Raw genomic sequence first — 20470 nt, forward strand, 5'->3', positions numbered from 1 at the left:
GTTCGGGTCGTGTTTGGGTCGGGTCGGGTCATTTCGGGTTTCGGGTCAATAGATTATCGGGTCTGGTCGGGTATCGGGTCGATACTTCGGGTCGACTTTGGTTGGGTCGAGTTCGGGTCAAGTCAATTCGAGTCAGGTTAGTGTTTGAGTCCATATATTAGGTCAAGTTTGGGTCGGGTCGGGCTGACTTTGGGTCGGGTCGGGCTGACTTTGGGTCGGGTTATTTCGGGTCGATACTTTGAGTCAAGCAATTAAGCTTAAATTAGTAGATTTGTAATTTTTATACGGATTAATTATTAGTTTTTTTTTATAGGAAATATAGTTATTTGTGTTAATATCATTGTTATTGTTGTCATCATTATTACAAGAATATTGTAACATTAATTATCATCATCATCATCATCATAATCATTATTATTATTATTATTATTATTATTATTATTATTATTATTATTATTATTATTATTATCATCTATAATAGTGCCTTTGTTTTTATTTACGTACTCCATTTTCATTGGACACTTATGCAATAATGCATATGCGTGCAAAACTTTGACAAATAATATTTTGTAATTATCAATAAGTATACAAATAAAATAGTTGAATCTTAACAAACTATTCAATGTGACAATCTCATTATCTTAATAATAAATATTTACAAAGTAGAGTTTAGTAGACTATATTTTTTCTTATGAGTAAATCACTAACATTGATTATAAACTCAAATTATAATAGAGTATGAAATCCCAATTTAGATATTTAAAAAAAAAAAGTCTCGGTTAAGCACTTAAAAAAAGAAAAGTGAGTAACAATAACAATAAGCGACTAAGCGTCAGTTTTTAATTAAGTGGAAATCTTTATGAATTACAAAATTACATATTATTTAAGACGATGTTACAATAGAAACGCTTTTTGCATGTTTTGAGTAATAATAAAGCAAATTAACACCATTAAGGTATTATTAGCTTATTGCTAAAACCTATTCAGTCAATCTAATTCTAGTTATGTATATCAAGCAAAAATCATAACAAGGTTGTTTAGTTTAAGGCATGTCTTCGGTATAGGTTGTCCTATGCTCGTATTACTTTTGGCTTGTCTATTACTCAATTATATAATTTATATAGTTTACAACACTACATCTAATGTAATGAATAAATTTATTTATATAGTATTTTAAGGATATATGATCATTGTTGCGTATTATATGTATGTTTGTAAGAGAAAAAATTAAATTAAAATATGTCTAGTGACCGACGACCACATGTCGGGTAATTGTTGCAAACTATATTACATTTTAAAATTTAATTAGCAAGACATTCGGATATAAAGTTACAATTAGATATGTTTATCATTAACAGCAAAAGTTAAAAGTGAAGATTTATTTTGGTTAATTTTTTTTGGGAAATTCATCCCTCCAAAAGCAAAATTCATTTAGAAGAACCAAAACAGTGAAATACTAGCGGAAAAACTCTCTCCTTGTCTATTACTCCAAATTTACCAAAATAAATAAAAATAACAAAAAATTAAACAAAAAAAGTAAAAATATCATATTCCAGTACTCCACTAACTAAGAGAGAGGCAGAAAGCATTCTACCCACCCAAAATTTCCCGAAAAAAAAAAAAAAAAAAAAAAAAAACATTCTACCCAAAACATCAAAACCCCTAATTTGTTCTGTCGTTCTTGTTTTTCACTCCATTCTCTCTCTTTACTCACTCCATCTCACTTACCAAGCTAGATCCTCACCAATTCTGCTTCACCTCAGGATCAAGTGTTTTCCGTCATTTATTGTGGGGAAATCTAAGGTAATTTTCTCTCTTCTATATCTGAAATTTGATTATTATCTGTAATTAGGTTTTTTAAATTAATTTTGGGTAAGTTGGTATCAATTTGGTTAGGGTTGTATTTATCAGTTTGGTGTTTTTGAAATTAGTGATATTTACCTTAGAAATGGCTTTCATTATATTGAAGCTGTCTTTTCCTTGCTTCTTGTCGTTCTTCACTTTCTCTAATCTGTTCCACCTCTTTTCATTACTATGAAATTATTGAAATTGGAAGCTTTATGAAGGGATTCTATCATTTTTTGGGTTGCTTGAAACATCCTCTATTACTATCCTACCAATTGCAGTACTCCATTTCCCCCCCCCCCTTTGTACGAATTAGTGGGAATCCACTTTAGAAGATTAATAGGAAATCCACTATCTTTAGAAGGTTTATAAATCACGACATAATAAAGCAATTGGCATTTTCTATTTTTCTAATTGTTAAAATCCAAACACAATTTGATAATCTAATAAGTTTATTGTAATTACAACTAATAGTAGTTTCCTTATTTGGTTTAAGAAATGAGAGTCTTTAGTCTAAGTTCATAAATTAGAGTCTTTACAACTAAATAACTAATAGTAGTTTTGAATTTTTGCTCCTATAATCTGTCTTAGTATAAGGTCTAAGTATTCTTTACACCCCTGCTCTTGGTTTATTGAAAAATCCTTTGCATTTTGTTTTATGTGGATGGTACTTAAACGCTAGTTAATTGTAATTACAGGCTGATTTTAAGGTTGTCTGCAATACTCTTAATCATCAGCTAGCTTCCTTTGCCTTTCTTATATTTCTCAATTATTAAACTGAGTTATGCTTATTTAGTTATCTTATCAAATCATGTTAATATACTCTTTTAACTTAATTTTGTGGCAATCTGATGTACTCTAAATATACTCACAATATGTACTCTGTCTCTGTATCATGAAATATTCGTCAATTCAAATTAACAATGGACTAATGATCTAATTTCTTTTTTCTTTTTTTTTATGCAGCATGGATCATATTATTTATGATGAACCTGTTTATTCACCAGACGAAATAAACTATGATTGTACACCAGAGGAAGAAGCCGATGTTGCTATTTCACCTGTAGTTACAATTGAAAGCAATAATGTGGATGTTGACACTATGCAACATGTACTTGCTGCTTTAGATAAGAAACGGAGCTCAGTTTGGCTAGAATTTCTCACACTTGACAAGGCAAAATCTAGTGATGGGAAACAAAGGTCAATTTGCAAACATTGCCATAAATCTTCCTTCATTTCCGATGCCCATTATGGAACCCAAAATATGCAAAGATATCTTAGAAAATGCAGCGCATATGCGAAACATTTGAAAAACCAAGAAGGAAACAAAGGTAAAGTGATCTTTGACTAGAAGGTGTATAGAGACTTGGTAGCTAAAGCCATAATAAAACATGGATATGCTTTTTCTTGGGTTGAACATGATGGTAATAGAGAAATTCATGCATATTTAAATGATGAAGTAAATTTCATTTCTAAAAATACTACTAAAGCTGATTGTTTAAAAATGCATAAAACTTTGAAGACTCGGTTAAAGGAAACTCTTCGTAAAGTCTCTAGTCGTATCTCTTTGACATGTGATATGTGGACCTCTTGTCAGGGATATCTATGTTTGACTGCTCATTATGTGGATGATAAATGGAAATTAATTAGTACAGTGTTGAATTTCAGTCATATTGTCTCACCACACACCGGAAAAACCATGTATACTGTTGTGTTGATGATAAGATTTTTTGCTTCACATTAGACAATGCCTCTAGTAATGATAGAATGCAAGATTATTTCAAAGAAACTCTACTTGCAAGAGAAGCTTTGTTGTACAATGGTGATTTTTTTTCATGTACGATGTGTTGCACATGTATTAAATCTCATTGTTAAAGATGGACTTAAGGTCATTGAACATATTGTTGAGAAAGTAAAACTTTGTGTGAAGCGTGTTAAATATTCTAAAACAAGAAAAAATACTTTCCGATCTTGTGTGAATTTAGCTAAGATAAAAGAAACAAAATCGTTGTGGGTTGATGTTCCAACAAGGTGGAACTCTACATACATGATGCTTGATAGGGCTATTTTATATCGTGAGGCTTTTAGGAAAATGTCTGAAGTTCAGCATTGTTGTCCTAATTCTGAAGAGTGGGATTTACTTCAGAAAATTCGGGATGTTTTAGAACCGTTTCATGAGATAACTGAGTTGTTTTGGGGAAGTGATTATCCTACCTCAAATCTGTATTTCGGGAATGTTTGGAAAATTCTTATGCTTTTGATGGAGTTGGAGCGTGATGATGATGTTATTTTGAGGACAATGGCAGTAGAAATGAAGAGCAAGTTTGACAAGTATTGGTTCAACTCAGAAGAGGATAATTATAGCATGTTATTTGCATTTGTTGTGATTCTTGATCCTCGTTGCAAATTATATTTGTTAAAGTTTTGTTATGGAAAGATATTTGGAGATGTAGAGGCTACCTTGAGAGTTAGTGATCTTCAATTTAAGTTGGAGAAGTTTTACAAGCTATATACCCAAAATGGAACATCAACGACACCGAACATCAACACTAACACGGGAAATGCCTCAAGCTCCAAAACCTCCACAAGTACTTCATATGGAAACTACAAGCGGAAATTTGACTATTTTGCGGAAATTATTCGTCTGTTTTTTTTAACTGCAATACATTCTAATTTTTTTTTTTTACATTGCAACTACCTTCTTTTTTTTTTTTTTGGAACTACCCTCTGTCTTTTGGTTTTTTATGCAACTACATTATGTTTTCAGTTTTTTTTTTTTTTTAAACTACCTTCTGTTTTTTTTTTTTTTTTTTTTTATGCAACTATGTACCTTCTGTTTTCTAATTTTTTTATGCAACTATCTTCTTTTTTCTGGTTTTTATTTGTTTTTTCTAGTTTATCTGGTGTTCTTCCTGTTTCCATTATGTTCTTGTTGTGTTTAGTTTATCTTTTTTGTCTCCAATTTCTGGTTTTTTATTTAAGTAATTTCTAAATTTTGCTTTTTCTAATGTTAATTTCAGTCATATGACGATAAAGAGGCCTCTTCTACTTTAGGTGAGAGGTCAATATTGGATATTTATCTCGAGGACCCTAAACTTGGTCGAACGGCGGAGCTTAACATATTAGCTTTTTGGAAAGAAAATGAACATCGATATAAAGAGCTTTCCCATCTTGCTAGAGATATTTTGGCTGTGCCCTTGACAACAGTTGCTTCGGAATCAACTTTTAGCATAGGAAGTCGAATATTGAATAAATGGAAAAGTTTTTACATTCTTAAAAATGTGGAGGCTTTAATAACAACTCGTAGTTGGATGTTCTCTTTTGCTTTTTTTTTTTAACATATGTATACCTTTATTGTTGCACTTATAGTGTATTTGATTATATTATTGGTTTTAAATTATATATTTTACATTATATTTGTAAATTTATAGTAATTTTTGTTTTTATGTTTATGTAGCAAATGAAGATGATGGGTTTGTTGGTTCTTATGTGGATTGGGCTCCAACCGAAACACGTGCTTGATGTCAACAATTTTAGGGTGGAATATTGGAGTACAGTAGTTAGAATATAAGTTTGGTTGCTATCTTTGTCAATTAGAACTTGTAATATTGAACATTTTGTTATGTAAAGGTTGACGTGGAAATTATTGTACCACTTTTATTTCTACACTTGTGAAAGTTGTGACTAATTAGCATTAATTTGCTATTGAACTAATGTTTTGGAGCTTGATTTTCAAGTTTATTTTTGCATACAATTACTCACTGAAATTTTAGCAACTTTTTATTAATCTTGTGGTGAAACTCTACAAGTTTGGTGTATAGATCTTATAGTATGGCCATTAATTTTCAATCGTTTTTCCAATTTGTTATAAATTTAACACAATGGTGAAAAGAATTAAGAAAAGGAATACAAAAAATATGTAAATTATTCACTTACAATGTTACACATTACTAACAAAGTTTTAATAACCAAGTCGGTTTGGTTCAAGCTATTTCAATTTGGGCATGTTCAGGTCACGCGCGTAATACTGGCTAAATCGATTTAGGTCATTTTGCGTATAAGGTAGTTCTAGTTCAGGTCATTTTGGGTTCCGGGTATATTCGGGTCAATTAGTTTGGGTTAAAATCGAGTCAGGTCAATTCAGGTATCGGGTCCATTCGGTTCGGGTCATTTCGGGTATCGGGTCAAATTCGGGTCGGGTCACTTTGGGTATCGGGTCAACTTTGGTCGAGTATAATCGTCAACTTCGAGTTTCGAGTCAAGGTCGGGTCAACTCCACATCGAGTCGGGTTTAGGTCAGGCCGGGTTAATTTCGGGTCATTGTTTTCGAGTCAATTTCGGGTCATTGGTCCGGTCATCGGGTCTGGGTCAAGATTGCCGGGTCTAACTAATATATAAATCATTTGCACCTTTTTCATACTAGCATTTGCACGTTTATTGTTACACGTAAGCGACAATTAATTATTAGTATGACATGTAGGATTTATTTAAATATATTTGAAAATCAAAACTAAAAAAAATAATTACGACAGATAAAAAAGAAATGCAAGGGATTTTGTAGGTGACGAATCTCTCATAATATTGACAGTCAGTTGCGACTCGGCCTCAAATTAAGTCCGACGTTATCACACAAATCTCCCAAGCACAAGCCAAGCTGGCACATGGAGAAACTCACATACTATCTCTGTTTCTTTTTTGTTGCAGCTATTTGACTTTTTCACTTTTTACATGGTTCACTTTAACCAAGATTTAAGATATATATCCAAGTAAAAATATATTCAAATAGGATCTTATGAAATTCGTCTCGTAGTTTTATAATATTAACTTAAAACTGAGGTAGTAAATCCGCTATTACATTATTAAGATTCTGATTATATTCTTGCATCATTTCCACCTTACTAAACCATTTTACGTAGTATTAAATTGAAACGTTTAAGAGATACATTGAGCATACTGTTTTCATCAACTTGACACTTATTCCAAACAGGAGATAATGAATGCTTCAGTATTATACCAGACTAAGCACTGGAGCTCACTCGAAAACTGAAACCACCACGTCGAACAGATTTTCGGATTACAGGAATGAATGAAATAAACACAAATCTAAAGAAAATTCACTATGCTGTACATTTTCAGAAAATTAGTACATGAAACAGGGAAATAATCCAGGGGAGGGATAGAATAAGTGCAGCTAGTACTCATTTTCCATACTAGCATTTGCACCTTTATTGTTACACTTGGGCCGATGCTACTTTTTGACAGTGGTAGTATAATTATATGATTATTAAGCGACTAATCGCTACTGAACCAACTGTAAAAACTGTGATTCTGAATTATATCAAAAGCAGTACATGATGTTTCTGGGACTTGGACCATACAGCAGATTTCTGATTAGGCTTTGGAATTTCCGAGTTTTGTCACAATGGACTGGATTTCAGAGCTGCTGCACCCTTCCCCCACCTCTCCAATATTGGGGCTGTCAAGCGACACAACATGTGTAAGAGGGTAGTTTCTGTTAGCGTGGAGAGACTTAAATGCTTTATTGCTGACTCCCTTCATGATTACACTCTTATGGACTCCACCAAGCAAGCCTTCATAATCGGTGTCTCCACATTCTCCAACAAAGACCACCATCTTTGACAGATCAACGCCCCAACGAACATATAGATACCTGAATATTAATTATGTTTCGCAGGTTAGACGGATTTTAAAACACCAACCTACCAGGTCTCTGGACATCATATTTTTCATCTCTTTTTGGGGGGATGAGGTTGAAACAAGAGAGGGAACCCCAAATAATAACCTTCTGAGAGTTCTGACATTAGAAAAGCAAGAAATAAGAGGATTTTTGGCTGAACTAATTGATGACAGTAAAAAAAAATGTACTCAGACTACAGGCTTATTTCTTCCACTAATTTAGGGGTAAAAGGGTTAACAACATCAAATAAGATAGATTCAGATGCACTAAATTTAGATTAAGTACAAACAAACGAGTTCACAGAAAATAAGGGCTACCCAAATTCAATTTCCAACTCTTAACAAGGTTTGACAAGTTCATATAAAAGAAAATTAGGTAAATCAAACATACCCTAAACAATGAGACCATGAAATCAAATGAAGAACAGTATCTGTTAAATTAGCTCTGGGACAGAAATATAACTTCATCAGCTCCTAAAATCTCACTATGTTATGGTTTGCCTATACATATCCTAAATTGTACAGGTTCTATCTGAGGTTTTTAGAAAAAGTGAGATTCTCAGCAAAAAAAATGTATATCATCAAATAGTAAAGCTTTGTTTCCTTCGTCAAGGGATGCAGAAGAGGTTAATAGATGTAGACGATATTTTAAATTTAAGTTATAGTAAAACCCCCTAGATTTATTACCAAAAAATGCAATTCCATATTACAGGGGTAGTTTTACCTGAGGGCTTGAGAACGAGATGCCAGTACGGGAATCACATTCATTTTAGTCCCGTTTTGACAATAGATCACATGGCAGCGAAGACCCTGAATTCTCATCGACTTGCGGAGCTCCTTGCTAGGGGGAACCTGCCATGAGGAAAGCAATAGATGATAATCGACATCAACTATTCTGTTTAAACACCAATTCAAAGTTTCATCTTATAAAAAATACCTTATCTTGGTTCTTTATCTTGAAAGCAAAGCAATAATCCGTAGAAACTTCATTATCTTCAGTGACAACTTGTTCTTCGTTATCATCTTTCTTTACAGCAATTGAAGCTGCCCAGCGAAGCAAAGTCCTCCGGAGGCCTTCTCCACCCCACCTGTATTCAATATGTGAATGGTAATCTGAATCTGCTACAATAGGACTCTCCTCGGGGGTCAGAGATGAATAGTACAAATCACTGCCACTGTTGCATATGTATGCATCAAAATCATTAAGATTGAAGCCCTTCGATAGCAGATATGACTGAATCTCTGGCATAGAATAGGAGGTTGACAATATAAACCCAATGGAACCTTCAGTCTTGTCCTTATCAGCAGCATCAAATATCCTTCGAATAATATCAGAAAGTCCATCTTCATAATCTCCATCTACAGCAATAACATATATATGTTTTCTCCTTCTAAAAGCTGGATATTTACTAGAAGCCAGATCTCCTTTATCCGAGAACCTAGCCTTACGAGCATCTTTGGGATCACCCTTTGACCATGACATAACAGCATTCTCAAGATTGTTTTTGCCATCATTTCCGAGACTCTCAACATCTTCACCCTTATCTCCATCTAATGATATTGAGAATTTCAAATTTAGAGATATATCTTTTATGTCTCTTAACGAATCACTTGGAGATTCAGTCTCCTCATTTTCAATCCCTTCATCACTAGGTTTTTGCCACTGAGGCTGTCTTTGTCTGCAACTTGCTATTCGAGATAAGTATGTCTTGCAATGCTCAGGCCACGAGTACAGATGGATATTTTTAAGTCCATTCTGCCGACATTTTGCCCATAATTGCTTATCTGCAACAAGCTTCAGCAAAGCAGTAGCAAGAGACTGCTGCTCATGAGGATCCACAAGCAAGCCATTGTCGAGAACCTGTTAACAGTTTTATGTTAAAATGAAAATTCAGAATACACAATTACACAGCCTTAATGTAGAAAAAGCAACAGATTTCAGAAAAGTGAACTGGTTTCATTAGCTAAATTACCCTCTGGATATCAACAGGGCCTCCATTTTTTGTAGCGACCATTGGTAAACCATGAGCTGCTGCCTGCAAGAAGTAATAAACGCTGACCAAAACCACAAGAGAAAAATATGTGCAAAAAAAGTTATAAGTAGATTTGCCAAGTTAGATAAGTACCTCTATTAAAGTTAGCCCAAATGGCTCAATAAAAGCTGGATTAATAAAGACTCCCTGCACCGATACAGAAACCATTTAAAAATAGATCGGATTGCTACTTTTGGACAGAGGATAAAACATTACCTGACAAAATAAGGGATCATACAAAAGTCAAAACTTAGTTATGCTTAAGTACCTTCGTCTTTGCTGCCAAACGATAAATTTCAGGAACATCAGCTTGGTTGTGATGTTTGGGATATGCAACTTGACCATAAAGGTCATATTTATCAATTAGCTTAAGCACTGACATGAGAACTGAAGAGCTGGTGCTAGACATCTCGTCAATACCATCCCGATTACCCATAATAAGAGTCTGCAAATATCAAAGGCAAAAAATTCAATTTAGTAAAAATAATGGAGGTGACATCATTAAGAAGTTCAACTATAAAAACATAATATCATGGAAGTAAACGTACTAGGTTAGCTAGCTCCCTTAATGGACGGCATTCGCCAAATGCTTTGACCAAAGTCGTAATGTTCTTCTTTGGGTCAGGCCTAGCAAGGGCAAGGATCATTGGTTTTCTTGGGTTAGTAAAGAAGCGCATTATCTGCAAAACAAATATATACAATAAATTAAACTCAGAAACAAGAAGGTGCAATATAAGGGTGTAAACTGGTGCTATGGTGCATAATGTTAGAGAAACAGCATCCAACCATAAACAAATAGCCAAAAAAAAAAAAAGAAAAGAAAAGAAAAGGAGGAAAGTTAGTGCTGCGAAAGGGAAAAAGAGAGCATGTATAAGACCTCAGTCCAGATAGGCGGAGGTGATGTGGGATGTTCTTCAATTTCTTCTGCTTCACCATCCAAATCAACCTCATGTGGAACAATATGATGGAATTCCATTCCAGGAGGAATAACCTGCACAACATGACAAACTTTCAAAAGCAGATAAAAAAAAGTGAAGTACAGTAATATGCAACCCAGCAGTTTGGGTGGTGACCTCAGATGGAGCAAAATATTAACATGTTTTCCTAAATCCATCAGGGAAAAAGTTTATATTCATTAAAAACAGCGATTCAATGATGTCATTTGAGACAGACCAAATCTGATCAGCAAAGATCTTTTAGCCAATGCATGTCTCATCAAGTGTCCCAAACATTTTCACCTTGCCAGCTTATAAAAAATAAAGGTTATTTATTCTGTACAAGATGAATTTTAGTGGCAACATCTGGAGGAAAGGCCACGAGATGCCGGGATGAGATACAAAGGACATAAAATTATGAAACATTGTAAAAAGCCCTGTTTTCCGTAATGAGTACTAGTATATACTGAGTAGCATAACAGAAAGCTTAACAGGTGAAAGTGTAATGTAACTGCCGCTAGATACTAGAAGTGTCAACTGCAGCATCAGGCAACTCAGCATCAGGCACTAAAGACGCAAATCATGTGGAAAGATTTGGTAGAGTTCCAGACTTTTTTAAGGACACAATGAGTAACACAATATGTGATCACAGCTACAAATCGCCTGAATGCTATACTATGCATGGCACACATGCACCGTAATTCACCAGCCACATGTGTCAGCCAAAATCCTAATTTGAAAATAAATTTTTTGAAAAGAATCAGCTAGGAAAAGTGTTTTGAGCTTTGATTCAAAGAATGATCAACAAGACCAAAAAGATTTCAGATTACAGTTGTCATGAATCTCATTATCATAGTGGTTATTCAAGCATCCAAAAATTCAATATATAAAAAACCAGCAACCAACTGGCCATAAACGTTAGATCTATATACCACTACCAGTTTCAGTGAAACTTACAACCATACGGGGCATGAACCTTCCATAACAGCTTACACCACGCTTCATCCTTGCTCGGAGTTTACGTTCTAGCACGGGATCAAACCCATCATAGAGCCGCCACTGCTCTTCTATTTCTTGTCTTGTACTAGTTATGACTATCTCAGAGGCATCAAGTGATAGCTCTTCGGCTTCTATCCTACGCATCATTTTGTATGTATTATTTATGTCCTCTTTAGACATTCGACCTTGTTTGAGGAGCTGCTCTAACTTGTCTCGGCCAAGAGAATGCCCTGTTAAAAGCATCGGAACATTTAGAGCACCAGAGAGCAGAGCAGCAGAATCACCAGCATCAGCATAATGTCCATGAATAGCAACTGGCCAAACTGTTTCCCCACCACCAATTTGTTCACCTAGAACTTTGGACATCTGGACTATGTGGTTTAAAGCACCATCAACAAATTCTGGAATATAAGGCCAAAGCTCTTCTTTTGGGATATATTTATCCCTAGGTCCAAAAGGTATACGAACAATGTAAGCACCACTGCTCTCTCCCATCTCATCATCGTCATTATCATCGTCAAAACCATTGGAATCTGTCCGATTCAGCATCTCAGTTGGCTCTCCGTAACTCCAATCCACATCAGGAGATGAAACTTGCCTAGTTAGCAAATCAACTCGGTAAACTCCTGGCATTGAACCAAGAGCCCTTGCAAGCTCAACTACATATTTTACCTGTAATCCAAAGGCAGAAAAACTTATAAGTCTGTTTGTCATGAGATAAAGCTATGAATCACACAAACTTGGATTAATGTTACCTGACCACCAGTATCAGAATCACGACCAAGTTCCATGTTTTCACCTCGTATCAAACCATGAAGACTGCATATAAACAAGTGGGGAGAAAATTAAACCACACTACATAAAAGTGGGAAAAAAGAAAAAGGAAAAAAAAGAAAAAAAAGAAAAGAAAAAAAAGCACCCTAATATTTTGCAAATTTATCAGTTAATGAGCTGCAAGAAATATATAGCATGGATCAAAACATTCCAAAGCACACCTAAAATATTTGTAAATACTTACAAGAAACCTGCTCCTAATTCTATATTCAATAAGAGGGATCACAGTGAGCCTGTGATGTAAGAAATAATATTGCAAGAAGCACTCTGTATTGCAAAAATCTACAATAAATTGAAAAAGAGATATAATGATGTCTATGGAGCAAGAATTTATCATGCGCAAAAGGATCTTATTATCATGGAGCAAGACAATCAGTCAGTGACTGATTACCTAACCAAGATAAAAAATAAAAAAAAACCCTTAGGAATGAATATATTTCTGTTGTAAACTTACCAGAATATAGATGTGAAGCTGCAAAAGCACTGGCATAATGGTTCAAAATCAGAGGCTCTAGCAATTTCTCATGGCTTGAATGATAATGATGGTGTTTTAAGGGTGAGATTGAAACAGAACAAAACAAAGTCAAGAATTAATGAGCAACTCGATCTTACTTACAGAGTTACAGACCTTGAATCGGTTCAAGTAGCATCCTTAAATTTCTCATCTCCATGCTTTATATCATATGCTATCACACGTGAACGGGTCTGTTCATCAAGGAATTCTACTTCAAGGTGCTACTAAGATCACATACTTCAGTCCAGTTCAAGAAAACCAAGCTTGGAAAATCATCAATCAGCTAAAAATCTAATTAGTAACCCATCATGTTCATGTCTTCCTCATAAGCTGAATACAGAAAAATGCCTTAAGCTGCTGCAAAACTCATTTGGCTTGCCAAGTTACTAGAGAATTATAAGTCCGACTCTACACATCATGTTCTTCTGCACTGTAATAGCCAGTCTACAGTACATACAGCTAAAAACCCAATGTATCATGAGCGTGCTAAGCATATGAAGATTAAATTCCATTTTACAAGGGAGAAACTTATAGAGGGTCTGCTTCAGCTAACTTATCTTTCTAGTTTCTACACACTTTCAATTGGCAGGTACTTAAAAAAAGCTGCATCAAAATACACTCTAGGAATTTATCATACTTAAAATGATTATCCATTCTTAGCCTGAGGAACATGTAGAATTGAACTGAAATTGGTTGCAGAGGGCCCAATAACAACAGTACATTCGCCAGCTAGGACAAGTTTGTCAGAGTTTCTGCTTGCTAAGAGAGTAAGAACCATATGGAGTATCCCGAGCAGAAAAAAAAAAAGCTCTCTATGCAACCGCTTTCAAGATTCACTTCACGTTACTTAACTCTGATGCAACATGGAGTATTACCTTATCAAAACAAGGTAGAGCTTTTTCCCCTTTTGCTGACTGATCCAAGTCTCCATAGCATCAAGAGAATTTATTCTTGGCAACCTAGGACGGTTGCTTTCACCATGAGCCGAAACATCCTTCTCTCCCTCGGACAAGTCCTCCGACATTTCAGCAGTTGCTTCTCGACGACCTCTCTCAAGCTCCATGCGGCGTTTTGCCTTTCGCTGAGCTTCTTCATTCTCAAGCTGTACATCAAGCAAGAAACATGAAAAACACATGTATATACCAAGCCAAACATGAAGCCAAGCATCACTTGCCCAAATAGTACTAATTCAATAGAGTTGACTTAACAGCCACATATCAGTCAAAATAAGCTAAAACAGTAATTCAAAATATATAAATAAAAAAGTCAAATTAACACATTAAACACCATTTTATGCACAAGAATAATTTGACTGACCAAAAAACTTTTTTATTGAAAAAGGCAGAAGTGTCAAAATCAGCAATTGACTAACCATATGATGTACGGAGTATTTATACACTACCCATTAGCCAAGTACATGTTCCACTAGCACAAAAATCACACATCTCTCCCCTATATAAACCTCCCTTATACAACCCATTCTAGCCTCTCTCATCAGGTGCACCTGAGTGTATAATCGACACTCCCGATTCCAACAACACTGAACAACCAACCAACCCAATAATCAAACACCCAAATCATAATTATAAATACCCATCAAGGTCTCAATTACTACTACTTTTTTTTTCCAAAATTCACGGTCATTCTAAAAGCCTTCTCCATGAAATTCAAATAATTAGTAACGCACAACAATTAACCCAAATATCATCAAAATGGAAATCAAATTAACAAAATTGCAATTACCTGCTTCTTCTGACGAGCCAAATTCCAAATTCTCCAACACATATTCTCCAATCTAGTATTCCTCTCTTGAGGACTTCTCGTTGCTTGTGCCTGAAAACCCATCAAATCATCCAAAAATGAAACCTTTTTTTTCATCAAAAAAATTAAATTTATTACAACCGCACTTAGTCAGATCAATCAAAACTCCAAAAAAATGATTAATTTACCAAAATTCACATAAAAAATCAAAAGATCAAGACACTAAAATCAGCAATCTAAAAAAATTCGATGAAAATAATGAAAAATTACCCGAGCCCATGAACGATGAAGATCAGTTTCATCAAAACCAGTGATAACTTCTTCAACAAAGTAACGAGTAGGACTAAACCTTCCTCTTTCTCTCAACAAAAGAGATGATTTTGCATCATCAAGACCAGGACCCACATCCAAAATTGCCTCTAAATAACTGTTAATCCAATCATTTCCCGCCATTTTAGTCAATCAGAAGAAACTACCCCAAATACTAGCAATTGTGATTTTTCTTCTTGTTAAAGTTGAGATTTTTCTGGGTTCTTTTGTTTCTGAAAAAGGGTATAAAAAAGATGGGTTCTTTTTTCGAGAGGAGGTGCAGCAGAAGAAGAAGGTGATTTGATTTTGGGGAGTGTGTGTAATTGTATGTGTGCCACAGAGTTGTAGGAAATGTTGTGTTGAGAAGGGAGAGTGGCAATTAATTTGTTGTGTATAATTATGGTAATTTTGATTATTATGGTATATAAAAAAAGACTTATTTTGTCTGAAATTATTAGTCACGGATCGAGTTGATATTAAAATTTAAAGTGTGGATGTATTTATGATTTTTATTTATATTTATAGTTATTTTAAGTAAATCTAGTGAAGTAATTTGGTTTTTTAGAACAAAAAAAAAGTGAATAGTACTTCGAAAGTATAAACTACTCATGTATGAGAGTTAGTTAAATTACGAAATTTTTTATATTTTATCTTACAAATGTGTTTAATTTATGTACGTTCTATAAGAAAAAATCTCACCATATGGGATCTTAATAATTACACATTATAATGATATATGGAGAATGAAACTATAAATATTATTGTCAAAATATCTAAGACACAATGCATAAGATTTTATAAAACGGAAAAAGTAGCTAGTTGAATTATGAATTGAAGCATGAATATTAAGTGTTTTTCAAAACCATGTAGGGGTAAAAGCTAAATTATTTTATGATTCTATAATTTTAAAATATGATTATGTGGCAAAGTATGATTGTATGAAATTATATGCCAATTTTCACAAACCATAAAAAAGAAGGGACGCAAGAAACTATACCAAGTTTGTTGGGGTCTTTTAGTGATTAAGCATTTGTCAATTAGTGACTTTTTAGCTGGTCTGAAAGTAATTGTGTATAAAAAATAAGATTAAACAAATTATGAATAAACTTAATAGTATAAACTAATACTGATTTTTGTGTTTTATGAGAATTCTAAAAAGAAAAAGAGGGAACCATTAATGATTTTAGGTAACATGTCATGTGTTATGTTATGTTAATCGCTTTTGAGCGAATAATCATCCAAGTTTGTTGGGGTCTTTGGTGTTGTAATTTCTTTGATTATTATATTTTTTCAATTTTGGTCTAAATAAATTGATAGTATGATCAAATACTTATTATTATTATTATTCAAAGTAGGTATGACAAAAGCTCCATAAAACCACGTCTCTCAAATTATAAAATTTCGACAAAATTAATTAAATTCACTAATAAAGATGGGATTCAATTAATTTCAAATCTTAGACTAAATACAACCCAAAACTTTAATTAATTGAACTAATTAACATCCGTATATTATACCCGTGCATTAGTGTCCTCTTACAATAAACAACTCTTATTTTTTGATTAATTAGCATTTTATATTTAGTTTAGCTAATTTTCCCTATAAGAATAATGCAATAGTAAATCAAAATTTCTGAAATTTGGTCCACTAATATGTGAGGATGAGATCCTGGTACTTCGTACGCAATTTAAGGAAGATGAACAGTCATTTTCCATACGTAAAAGTTTTAAATAAATAAACAATTTTCACCATTTTGATATTTTAATTTTGGACTATACTTGTATCCTTTTGCCACGTACTATGTTTGGAGTATTATAAATATTTGATTGAAATTAGCGGTCCGAGGAAAAAAGAAAATAGCTAAGGAATCATTCGAGGTATTATTCCATTCGGAGTTTTGGCGATGATGCATAATTGACATTAATTGTAAACATGGTGCTATAATTTGCCCCCCACTTATTTTTGTTTTTAAGATTTGTTAGGCAAACTTCTTAAAATTGATTTAATTTTAAAAATAAAGTAAAGGGTTTGCAAAACACTAAATATTAATTCAAATTATATTATTTTTGACATTTTATAAATTTCAAAATAAAAAGACGTGATTGTATTGCAAACTCTCAACTTCACATAATAATTTTGTAATTTGTATACAACTATTGTTGGACATGTTTTTATTTAAACTAAATGTTGAGAATAATGCATGAACCCCAAATTTCAGTCACAAATTTATAATATAAACTCTTTAATTCTTGTAATATCAGCTATTATAAGTGATAGTGTTAATCATGCTAAGCTAGCATTTAAATGTTGATTGTATTACAATTCATATGAATCTAATCATCATTAGTAAAAAGCATATACTGTATCTTTCAAGCATTTACATGTTAGCTACAATATGATTTTGAACCATTATTAACAAGACTATATAAGAGTATACATCATGAAACTATTCATTATATTGTAGATTGCTATTTGGAATATAAAGTTTTTATTAAACATTTAGTCATCAAGTGCAATTGGTAGCTTGGTGGTAAAGTACTACGTATTTGACATTTGTAGGTACCTAGTTTGGTTCTTTATTGGGTTATTCAATCATTGAAAATTGTATTATGTTTGTCTTAATTGGGTTTTAAATTAGAAAAAATTATAAAATCTCGGAAACATTACGAAAAAAATTATGTGCAAAAACCCTCTAGCAGTGAAAGTGTATGTGTCATATGAAAACCCTCTCTTTCACTAAAAGAACATTAAACCATCTATTTAGTAAGGTTAATTACGTGCAAAAAAGAAACAAGCGGAAGGGTTGATGTCTACTAGTTATCTCTTTGTCTATATAAATTATAAATAAAATAATATTCGTATGTATGTGAGTATTTATTTTGTACAATTAGTTCTATTTTACTTATTATTCAATTTGCTAAATATCTCTAGTGGGGACGAGCTAGCATTGTAACTTGATAGTTACTCTTAGATAAGATATACGTAGTATGAGAAATATAAGATTAATCTGTCAAGTTTTTTCTACCTTGTGCTAATATCAGAAGACTAGTTGCAAAGAAATAAAGGAACGACTTTGCTGGCTTAGGTGTAGTTACGTTGACTCTTGATTAACTTATTAAAATTCATGTTATTAACAATAATTGCTACAAAAAAAAAAAGTCAACCTATTTTGTGTTAGAGGAAAGCATAGCATCTTGAATATGACATGTTATCAACTGATATGTATTTGTTGTCTAAGTTCCAAGAATTTCCTCCACTCATGAACAATACATCAGAATAAATACTGGAATTTGCACCATAAAAAAGGTAGTTTTAGGCAGTACTGTGAATCTATGATGTTTATCAATTAACTTAATTATCAATTAGTTGACAATTATATTAAGTGAGCAAATTCATGACTTAGGTCTTTGCTTACATACATTTTGTTGTTTTCGACTTGATATCTAAAACTAAACAAATTCAAATAAGTTCATACAATATAAATCCATGTAAAATAAGTACGTTTATCTCAAACAAATATAGCTAATATGTATCAGACTATCAGTGTTTCTAAAAGTTATTAACTCAAATAAGTTTGGACAAAATTTATTTCTAATAATAAGATCATACGAAGTATATTATATACTCTATTAGACTAAAAGACACTTTGATATAATGGGTTAAGATGAAAATGATGATTAACAAAGCTTAATCGAAGATAGCATTTTAAAATGTACATATGGAGTACTCTATACTTCGTATTAAGGATGTCAAAGTATGTAAACTATTTTAGGACAAAGTGAGTAGTCGAATGCAAGATGCGAAATTTTAAATGCCAATACATATTCAACTATATTTCACTTACATCTTATTAATGTAAATTAGTGAAGTATATAATGTAAAAGTACTTTAATTTGATCGGTACACACTTAATAGATTTGTAAGAACCATACCCCCCCCCCCCCCTTGAGCTTATTACACAATATTAAACTAAAAAAGTATTACATGCACTAGCAGACCGTGACACTTAAAAACAATCGGAAGTGGTTATAACTTATACTTCCTTCATTTACAAATTTTTGTAACACATTGGCCTTGTTTTGTAATTAGTTGTTAGCTGCTGATTGATATAGTTGATTGTATTAACTGATTTGACTAGCTGGTTATATTAAATTATTTGACTAGCTGATTGTAAATAGTTGATTGTGTAAAAATGTTTGGTAAATAATTGTTTATTGTTAGCTATTTCAGTGTATTTAATACTTAAAAAAGATAATTGTTCAATAAACTAATTTCCAAAAGTGCTTTTCTAAAATAGTTTTTTGATCCTAAAAAGCTTTTTTCATAAGCTATTTACCAAACATCAAAATTAGCTTTTTAAAATGGTCAAACCTCTAATAGTGTTCAATAAGTTAAAAGCTTGTTAAAAAGCTCTTTAATAAACAAAACCTGTAACTAAAATATAAAAATATTTTGTCAAAATATTGCAATTTTTATAAAACGAATGAAGTACTGTATGTTATATCTTGACCATGTATGTTATACTGAGTAACAGAACAGTATAAGTGTGCGGGTGTGTACACATTAAATGGTTGGTTTACTTCCCGCCACCACGTGCAATTTGAGGTTTGTTACAATGTAGTCGAGTACACCGTATTATCATAGACAACTCGTTTGCCGTTAATTTCTCATTATACCGTGCAAGTTTCCAACTGGGCCCAACCTACTTTGATTTTTTTGAACGTTGTTTAATTTGGAGGTCAACTTTTGGAATAGAGTCGTGTAATTTTATCATCATTATCTTCAATTTGAACGTGAATTTGTATAAGATGTAATCAAATTAATACGAATATTATACCACGATAACATATACCAGTGAATCAAATATTTGCAATAAATGCATCTTTGTTATGATTTTTCATGTTAATAATTATTAGAGACATACCTCGTAAAATCAAATTGTGTTTGTACTTTTGTATTATAATTCTTATATTACAACCGTCAAATTTGAATAAGAATACTTATATGGGTTACTTTGTGATGATGTTAATAAAAATAAGCCAATGTAATTATAAGATTAAGACTAGATGCAAAATTGCAAATATAGAGACTAAAGAAATACTTTAAAGCCACCCCTTTGTTGAATTGTTGGACACTTTGAATTTTGGAAGTTTTTAACACAATGGTAATAAGCCGTACGGAAGTAACACTTTTTATTGTTGCAAATTTTCTATACCAATGTACGTCAATATGTCATACATCTAATTTTGCCAAACAGATAAATATTATCCTTGAGGCTTAATTTTGCTTTTGGTTTCTTGCTAGAGCTTGGATTAAGAGAAGCTTTATTCACTAAAACTTGGTTCAAACTCGATAATTAGTACTCTACACATACTCTAATCTATCGAATCTCACTTCTCACCTACAAGTCAAAAATTTAACCGTAACTTGAAAATTTATTATTATTCTATCAAATATCACTTCTAAATCTCACCTACAAGTCAAAAATCTAATCATAACTTGATAAAATGTTACCAAATTAGTCACGATATGGATCGGAAATA

At 32.8% G+C, this 20470-nt stretch overlaps 2 protein-coding genes across 6 annotated transcripts; one reads left to right on the forward strand and one right to left on the reverse strand.

The window, feature by feature from the left end:
- The first annotated feature begins 1168 nt into the window (after positions 1 to 1168).
- LOC110708008 lies at positions 1169 to 5581 on the forward strand. 3 transcript variants are annotated; one of them, XR_002508628.1, is made up of 4 exons: positions 1169 to 1803; positions 2812 to 3176; positions 4866 to 4899; positions 5303 to 5581. XR_002508628.1 is itself a non-coding variant. In XM_021886102.1 (3 exons), the coding sequence occupies exons 2-3, from the start codon at positions 2813 to 2815 to the stop codon at positions 5365 to 5367; spliced, it is 429 nt and encodes a 142-aa protein (XP_021741794.1). In that variant the 5' UTR covers positions 1172 to 1803; position 2812; the 3' UTR covers positions 5368 to 5581. The 3 variants fall into 3 exon arrangements, 1 of the variants encoding a protein (XP_021741794.1); XR_002508627.1 differs by lacking the exon at positions 5303 to 5581 and having other exon boundaries at positions 1172 to 1803; positions 4866 to 5169; XM_021886102.1 differs by lacking the exon at positions 4866 to 4899 and having other exon boundaries at positions 1172 to 1803.
- A 1303-nt stretch (positions 5582 to 6884) lies between these two features.
- Positions 6885 to 15353, reverse strand: LOC110708009 (probable sucrose-phosphate synthase). 3 transcript variants are annotated; one of them, XM_021886103.1, is made up of 13 exons: positions 14889 to 15353; positions 14601 to 14690; positions 13733 to 13959; positions 12265 to 12328; positions 11468 to 12181; positions 10453 to 10566; positions 10124 to 10255; positions 9844 to 10020; positions 9669 to 9722; positions 9516 to 9578; positions 8480 to 9403; positions 8267 to 8394; positions 6885 to 7516 (listed from the first exon to the last, which is right to left on the reverse strand). In XM_021886103.1, exons 1-13 carry the CDS (start codon positions 15069 to 15071, stop codon positions 7237 to 7239), a joined length of 3150 nt encoding a protein of 1049 aa, XP_021741795.1. In that variant the 5' UTR covers positions 15072 to 15353; the 3' UTR covers positions 6885 to 7236. The 3 variants fall into 3 exon arrangements, with proteins under 3 accessions (XP_021741795.1, XP_021741796.1, XP_021741797.1); XM_021886104.1 differs by lacking the exons at positions 14601 to 14690; positions 14889 to 15353 and having other exon boundaries at positions 12960 to 13858; XM_021886105.1 differs by lacking the exons at positions 13733 to 13959; positions 14601 to 14690; positions 14889 to 15353 and adding an exon at positions 12798 to 12945.
- Between the last annotated feature and the right edge of the window lie 5117 nt (positions 15354 to 20470).

The sequence above is a fragment of the Chenopodium quinoa genome, unplaced genomic scaffold (genome assembly GCF_001683475.1).
Source record: "Chenopodium quinoa cultivar QQ74 unplaced genomic scaffold, ASM168347v1, whole genome shotgun sequence".
NCBI classification, from domain to species: Eukaryota; Viridiplantae; Streptophyta; class Magnoliopsida; order Caryophyllales; family Amaranthaceae; genus Chenopodium; species Chenopodium quinoa.

Coding starts and splice junctions, on each gene's coding strand:
- LOC110708008 (XM_021886102.1), top strand. CDS start 2,813: ATGGATCATATTATTTATGATGAACCTGTTTATTCACCAGACGAAATA. Junction 3,177..5,302: donor AAACCAAGAAGGAAACAAAG/GTAAAGTGATCT, acceptor ATGTTTATGTAG/CAAATGAAGATGATGGGTTT.
- LOC110708009 (XM_021886103.1), bottom strand. CDS start 15,071: ATGGCGGGAAATGATTGGATTAACAGTTATTTAGAGGCAATTTTGGAT. Junction 14,691..14,888: donor TTCATCGTTCATGGGCTCGG/GTAATTTTTCAT, acceptor ATGGGTTTTCAG/GCACAAGCAACGAGAAGTCC. Junction 10,567..11,467: donor GGTTCATGCCCCGTATGGTT/GTAAGTTTCACT, acceptor CATGTTGTGCAG/GTTATTCCTCCTGGAATGGA.